At 45.1% G+C, this 8194-nt stretch overlaps 1 protein-coding gene across 1 annotated transcript; it reads right to left on the bottom strand.

The window, feature by feature from the left end:
• Nucleotides 1–487: 487 nt before the first annotated feature.
• On the bottom strand, nt 488–6134 carry LOC141102956 (E3 SUMO-protein ligase ZBED1-like). The gene is made up of 3 exons (XM_073592021.1): nt 5663–6134; nt 4648–5561; nt 488–706 (listed from the first exon to the last, which is right to left on the bottom strand). Exons 1-3 carry the CDS (start codon nt 6132–6134, stop codon nt 488–490), a joined length of 1605 nt encoding a protein of 534 aa, XP_073448122.1.
• Between the last annotated feature and the right edge of the window lie 2060 nt (nt 6135–8194).

Here is an 8194-nt window from a genome sequence, read left to right as displayed (position 1 = left end):
ACACTATTCTCGCTCATATGCAGGACGCTATGAGGGTTATTTCCGAAAGGCAAATCCACTTTGCACTACAAATGCACTGCAAGTGCACGTGAAAGTGCACTTTCAAGTGCAGTCGCTGTAGATCTGAGGGGGACATGCAAGGAAAATTAAAAACAGCAATTTAGCTTGCACATGATTGGATGATAAAATCAGCAGAGATTCCCCTTATTTCAGATTTTCCCCTCAGATCTACAGCGACTGCACTTCCAAGTGCACTTGTAGTGCAAAGTGGATTTGCCTTTCGTAAATAATCCCCTGTGTGTTATGCTGGCACCCTGCCCTGACTCCTGATCATCACATACAACACAGAGGTGATAGCAAAGAATCCTAAGAATTCCCCCCGTCTCTCCCCTCCCTCAGGTCAATGTTTTTCTTACCCAGCCAAGTACTGTGGATGTAGCTGATTCTGTGGCTGGTCTCCTGCAGGGTCTGTTCCCGGTCAGCTGGATCATGGAGCTTCTATCCCCGATCCAGCGCGCTGTCCTCCAATTCTCCACCCGAACACTGACAGGATGCCGGCCAGAGCGAACTGCCTGCCAAACTCTTTCTTCTTTAGCTGTCTCTTCCTCTCTGTAAAGTTGTCCAGGGTTTGAGTGCCCTCAGTGTCTACTGGGCACCTCTTCTCCTCCTGTAGGATCCTGTCCATTGTCTGAGAAGTTTGGCAGTTCTGCCAGAAAAAAGCAATGGAGCAGAGGCAAAAATCATCAAGTAGTCCACGCGAAGTAATCTTTGTGCTGTAGTTCCCGGCAATTACATTCCCCGCTGGATACTAACCGAGGCTGAAACCAATGATGAGGGACATACCTCCTTCACAGCGGGACAAAGGTGCAGATGCGGGAATGTCCTAGGGCTGGGAGATTTTCCCCCCCAAAAAAATCTGCGATTTTTTTATAAAAAACTCGATTCACGATTCGAATCCGATTTTTTTTTTTCATTATTTTAAAGTGCATCAACAAACAAAATTTCAAAAAAAATTTAAGTGCATTTTAAACATTCTTTGCAAGGAAAATGTACCTATCAACAACAGCAGGTTGAGGCAAGCTCGGTGGTGACAGGTGACAATATGATATCCCCACAAAACAAAAAATCCTGAGGTAACTGACTCTGAACATTCTGATTGGGTGCAGGCATTGTTTAGGTAGAGAATCCAATGGGGCTGACTAGCAAGATACTGAAGCTTGGCCCAGCGAGAGTTTCCTCCATCCACACAGTGTAGCGTAAATTACAATACATGAATACATGGAGAAATCTGTTGCACTTTTTCCATCTAACCATAGAAAATCTGCAGATAATCTATAGGTGTATGGCCAGCTTTAGTTGAGTTGAACATGTAAAGTTACATGTTCAATTCAACTATTGTAAACAGTAACACCATTCGCCATCAAAAATGAAATTGCATTTTAAACATTCTTTGCAAGGAAAATGTGCCTATCAACAACAGCAGGTTGAGGCAAGCTCGGTGACAGCCTGGTGACAATAACCCCACAAAACAACAAAAAATCCTGAGGTAACTGACTCTAAGACTGGCCATACTTATTTACTACCTATAGATTATCTGCAGATTTCTATGGTCAGGTCAGATGGAAAAAGTGGAACAGATTCCTCCATCTATGCTGAACTGTGTGGATGGAAGGATCTATCTCCCACTGGCCCAAGCTTCCATATCTTGCGCTCGTCGGCCCCGCTGGCTCTCACAATACCTGAACATTCTGATTGGGTGCAGGCATTGTTTAGGTAGAGAATCCAACGGGGCTGACTAGCAAGATACTGAAGCTTGGCCCAGTGAGAGTTTCCTCCATCCACACAGTGTAGCGTACATTACAATACATGAATACATGGAGAAATCTGTTGCACTTTTTCCATCTAACCATAGAAAATCTGCAGATAATCTATAGGTGTATGGCCAGCTTTAGTTGAGTTGAACATGTAAAGTTACATGTTCAATTCAACTATTGTATAGAGGGAAATTGGGGAGGGAATGACCAGGACTTCTCCAATTAAGTCCTACCTCACCATGAAAGAGAACAATGGGGACTATCGCGGTACCTCATGAAAACATGCAGAGTATAAAAAATTTAAATTTATTCAAAAATAGACATTTTTAAAAGAATCTATATATACACAATATAGATTGACAATGGTGTAGTAAAGACATATTACAGTACAAAATTTGTTGAGATAACAATTTAAAGCGCCCGCATAGGTGAATGAAGGCTTGTTTTGAATACTTAAGGACGTGAGCCTCGACAGTTTCGCGGTCAAGCCGCTTCCTCAGGAGGCGTCCAAGTAAACTCTCTACAAGGTAGAACAATCAAAATTACTTATACATAGTGGTAAAAAATAATGTACAGTAAATAACATGACATTTGGAGTAGTTATTCAATTTTTAGAACACACTCACCAACCACTGCCCCTTCGGGCTTGGACGGCACTTGCGAGATGCCCATTTGCGGGCGTTCCCCCGGGGGCGAGCAAGGGGTGTTTTTTTGGCGAAGTGTATAAAAAGCAAAAGGTATAAGATGAGTGTTGGTGTGGGGTATCAAATAATAGTAAGGTGATTGCCACCTCAGTGAATAGGGTGGGAAGACAGTGGGGAGAGGAAGAGGGAAGGGGAGGGAAAGGAGGAGGGGAGAAAGAAAGGGGAGGGGGAAAAAGGAGGGGGAGAAGGGGAGGGAGAAACAGTGAGAGGAGCAAAGAAGGGGGAAGGAAATGGAGAGGGAGGAAGGGAGTGAAGGGAGATAGACAGGGGGAGGGGAAGGCAATGAGGGGAGGAGGGGGGAAGGGGTTGGAAGGGACAGGGAATGGGGGAGGAGGGAAGTGAAGGGGCAGAAGGAGGGGGGGGGGGAAGGGGGAGGGGGAAAAAGGAGGGGAGGGAAAAAGGGGGGGAAGGGGATAGTGGCCAGAAGGAAAAGAGGGGGGGGGGAGGAGAAATAAGAATAACCTTCCACACTTGGTGAAACTTGCAATTGTTCATATAGAAGTAAAGCGCAACCCACCAACACTCAGATGAAAAATAAAAACTGTTGTTACTGACACCCGGGGAAAGACGCATGCCAGCCACTAGGGGGAGAATAAACTCCTCACGCCGTGTTAGTGGGAGGGGATTGTAGTACATAAGAAAAACTTGAATAAGTCACAGATAAATGTTAGGGGAGCAATGCATCCCGCCGGAGGAGGAGAAAAGTCCAATTCGCCGGCATGGATGCTTGCATCCTAACACAAAATATAACAAGTAAAATGAGCATTATAACAACAATGCAGTAATAAACATATTAATACATCACATTGCAAGCCAACAATAAGGAATGAAAATATACAATACAAAATAAAGAAAGGAATCTCTTTGCAAATAAATTGGGGATCTGTCACTTCTAAAGTGAGTTTATTCTGCCCCTAGTGGCGGCATGCGGCTTTCCAGCAGAGGTTGGGCTTCCCTCGTTGGGCGGCCTCTTCCCCTGCTTCCCTCAGGTGACGCTTACAGCGTCACCAACATTAGGGCTATGCGCATGCGCGGAATATTTTCCGACATATGCGCAATAGAGGAGAATCAGACCCGGTGACGGTGGCACTCGACGCACACAGCGCTGTACGTCTTCCGGGTTGGGGGCACAAAAGGCAGCCGTCATGGCTACCTTGTGTGGACGGCGGACACCCGGAGGTTATTGACCAGCGGACCCACAGTAAGTGGTTAGCCAGTTTGGCGGCCCCTCTTCTTTCTCCCTATTACTTTTTTAGCTGGATGATGTAGTGACCACGATGGACCTCTCCTCTGGAGGACCCCGTGGGTACACCATCCTCCAGCAACAACTTGTTTCTAATACCATACTTTTTACTTCAAGGGCCCTCCTTACCCATGTATGCCTAAGGGTCCTTTCACACTGAGGCGGTTTGCAGGCGCTATTGCGCTAATAATAGCGCCTGCAAACCGACCCGAAAGTGCCGCTGCTTTAATCCCAGTGTGAAAGCCCCGAGGGCTTTCACACTGGAGCGGTGCGCTGGCAAAACGGTAAAAAAAGTCCTGCTAGCAGCATCTTCGGAGCGGTGAAGGAGCGGAGTGTATACCGCTCCTTTACCGCTCCTGCTGATTGAAATCAATGGGACGGTGCTTCTATACCGCCGGCAAAGCGCCTCTGCAGAGGCGCTTTACGGTGGTTTTTAATAGCGGCGCTTTACCGCCGTTGCTGCCCCCGCCCCAGTGTGAAAGGGGCCTAAGTGTCTTCCTAAAGTGGTCGCTGGGAATCAACTTTTTATCCCCGGGTGTCAGTAACAACAGTTTTTTTATTTTTCATCTGAGTGTTGGTGGGTTGCGCTTTACTTCTATATGAACAATTGCAAGTTTCACCAAGTGTGGAAGGTTATTCTTATTTCTCCTTCCCCCCCCCTCTTTTCCTTCTGGCCACTATCCCCTCCCCCCCTTTTTCCCTCCCCTCCTTTTTCCCCCTCCCGCTTCCTCCCCCCCCTCCTTCTGCCCCTTCACTTCCCTCCTCCCCCATTCCCTGTCCCTTCCAATGAAATTGCATTTTAAACATTCTTTGCAAGGAAAATGAGCCTATCAACAACAGCAGGCTTGAGGCAAGCTCGGTGACAGGTGACAATACCCCCACCCACACTAAAGACCCTCTCTGATGGGGCGCTAGTTGCTGGAATGGCCAGGTATTTTCTTGCCAGACGACTGAGTCTTGAGAAGTTGGGCTGATGCTGCTTCCACCACTCAAGTGGGTCAGTTTCAGGATCCACCTCAGGACCCAATAAGTAGGACTCGAGCTCTGCTTCAATTTTCTCGTTTACTGACTGGAGGGACAGTGCAGGTGCTGCTTTCTTAAAGAAGGCAGCTAAAGTTTTCTTCTTAAGTGGGCTCGTCTGTTCTTCTTGGGCTTGGCATATTTGTACAGCAGGACCTTCTTCCTCTGAGCAGAGGGCAGAGAGCTCAGTGACAGCTCTTTTCTTTATAATGTCCAATTTGTCCGGGGTAATGTAGGTGGTACGGAACCGTGGATCCATTAGTGAAGCCATGTCCAGGAGCTCGTCATTCTCGGGGTCACTGTATTTCTGTTCAAGGTAGCACATAATATTTTCTTTTATTGTAGCGGTGAGATCTACATCTTTCTCCTCTCGCTGAAGGAGACTTGTTTTAAACAGATGCAGCACAGGTTTAATGTATGAAACGCTTACGTAAGCTTCTCCAGACAGCGCGTCAGTAAAGTCCTGAAGTGATTTGATAGCTTTGTTTGTGGCATCTAAAACCTTCAGATCTTGCCACGTAGGAACAAGATGGCGGGTTTTCTTGTCAGCACCCAGAACACGGACGATGACTCTCTCTTGTTCAAGATATCTTTCAATCATTTTTTGACGCGAACCCCATCTTGTAAGTGACTCTGTTACCAGTTGATGAGGAGGAAGACCCAGCTCTGCCTGAACCTCTGCCATGTCCCGTCTTTTTTTCCAACTATATGAAAAGGCAGAAACTGCCTTTTTACACACTCCAATGGCACGGTCAATCCGTTCATCTTTCACACCATTCACTGTAATAAAGAAAAAAACAACAACAATATTTCATTTGACTAGTTTTGGTTATATCATCACACACCCCTTTTGTTTCTAATTTATTTTCACACAAACTTACTGACAGCATTGTGCAGTCGATGTCCAAAGCACTTGAGATTTGGCCAATTATTGTCCTTCATAGCTCTGATTATATTGGGGCCACTGTCGGTTGTCATACAGGTAAGGCGCTCCTCTGAAAGGCCCCAGGAGTTCAGAGCATCCTTTAACTCTACTGCAATCGTTTCGCCCGTATGGTCCTGAGGGAAATATGATGTTTGGAGACAGACGCTTCGCATGTCCCAGCTTTCACTGACATAATGAACCGTAAGAGACATGTAAGGCTGCATGGTTCGGCTCGACCACAGGTCAGTAGTGGCAGCATAAAAGTCCATTCCCTTCAACTCGCTTAATATCTTTTGCTGAGTCTTGTTATACAGCTGAGGAAGAGCAACGCCAGAGAAATACCTGCGGCTAGGTACTGTATATCGAGCGTCCAAAACTTTCAGCAGGTTGCTAAACCCTCTCTTCTCAACAGAGTAAACTGGCAGCATATCCGTAGCTATATAAAGGGTAATTGCCTCAGTTATGGCTTTCTACCTTGGCCCGCTCTTCTCATACGGTACACCGTGTAAAAAGCTTTGTTCAAGAGTTGTTTGCTTTGCAAACTCGCCCGGCCCCAGGGTGCTACTGCTAGCGCTGATGCCAGTAGAGTGGTTTGCTTTTCGAAGAAGGCAACACTTCTCAAACCCAGCCGCATGTTTTCGCTTTAAATGCTGAAACAGATTTGTCGTACTGCTACTACCAACAACAACAGCCTTAAGACATAGTTTGCATCGAGGTGTTGTCTGTTCCTCATCAGATGCTGTAAATCCAAACCAACTCCACACGACTGAAGTCGAAGAGCATTTCTTTGGAAGGAGCTGCTCTCTTTCGCCGGCTGTTTCTGCCATGTTGTTTGTGAAAGTGTGACTGTGTACTGTATATATATTGTCTATGGTATGGGAAAGTCCAAACGTGCTTGAAGCAGGTCCAATGCAGGTCAGTCACACACACACACACTGGTAGGTAAAATTCCACCTGCAAGTGAATTGTAAATTATTAAACTGATGTCAAATTGATGACATCAACACAAGCCTAAAGTCTGCCGACTCAGGCCCTAATATGGTATTGTTTACTCTTATGCCCTGTACACACGGTCAGACTTTCCGACGGAATAGGTGCGATCGGAGCTTGTTGTCGGAAATTCCGACCGTGTGTGGGCTCCATCGGACTTTTTCCATTGGAATTTCCGACACAAAGTTTGAGAGCAGGCTATAAAATTTTCCGACAACAAAATTCGATCCTTTAAATTCCGATTGTGTGTAGACAAATCCGACGGACAAAGTGCCACACATGCATGCTCAGAATAAATTAAGAGACGAAAGCTATTGGCTATTGCCCCGTTTTTTAGTCCCGATGTACGTGTTTTACGTCACCGCGTTCAGAACGATCGGATTTTCCGACAACTTTCTGCGACCGTGTGTATGCAAGACCGTGTGTACAGGGCATAATTGTAAAAAAAAAAAAAAAAAAAAAAAAAGCAGCTGCATATGTTCAGAAAGAAAGCCTATATTATGAAGACAATGGTATATCATCATCTTAGTATACTATAGTTATGGTGGGGAAATAGACGGGACGCTGGACTAAGAGTACAGGATGCTTTGTAGCACATTGGCTATAAAACAATGCATGCTTGCTTGTCTTTTTTACTGACATTTTGTAAGAAAATTGGTATTTAGGTAATTGAGAAATAATTTATTTACTACTGTATACTGACACACTACATCACTGAGTGTATACTGACACACTACATCACCGTATACTGACACAGACACACTACATCACCGTATACACTGACACACTACATCACCGTATACTGACACACTACATCACTGTATATACTGACACACTACATCACCGTATACTGACACACTACATCACCGTATATACTGACACACTACATCACCGTATACACTGACACACTACATCACCGTATATACTGACACACTACATCACCGTATACTGATACACTACATCACCGTATACTGACACACTACATCACTGTATATACTGACACACTACATCACCGTATACTGACACACTACATCACTGTATACTGACACACTACATCACCGTATACTGACACACTACATCACTGTATACTGACACACTACATCACTGTATATACTGACACACTACATCACTGTATATACTGACACACTACATCACCGTATACTGACACACTACATCACCGTATATACTGACACACTACATCACCGTATACTGACACACTACATCACTGTATATACTGACACACTACATCACTGTATATACTGACACACTACATCACTGCATATACTGACACACTACATCACCGTATACTGACACACTACATCACTGTATATACTGACACACTACATCACTGTATATACTGACACACTACATCACTGTATATACTGACACACTACATCACCGTATACTGACACACTACATCACTGTATATACTGACACACTACATCACCGTATACTGACACACTACATCACCGTATACTGACACACTACATCACTGTAT

Source organism: Aquarana catesbeiana, linkage group LG07 (assembly GCF_042186555.1).
Source record: "Aquarana catesbeiana isolate 2022-GZ linkage group LG07, ASM4218655v1, whole genome shotgun sequence".
Taxonomy (NCBI): Eukaryota; Metazoa; Chordata; class Amphibia; order Anura; family Ranidae; genus Aquarana; species Aquarana catesbeiana.
This window is presented reverse-complemented; position numbering and strand designations above follow the sequence as displayed.

Coding starts and splice junctions, on each gene's coding strand:
- LOC141102956 (XM_073592021.1), bottom strand. CDS start 6,134: ATGCTGCCAGTTTACTCTGTTGAGAAGAGAGGGTTTAGCAACCTGCTG. Junction 5,562..5,662: donor TCGACTGCACAATGCTGTCA/GTAAGTTTGTGT, acceptor TCTTTATTACAG/TGAATGGTGTGAAAGATGAA. Junction 707..4,647: donor CATCAGAGAGGGTCTTTAGT/GTGGGTGGGGGT, acceptor TTTTTCTGGCAG/AACTGCCAAACTTCTCAGAC.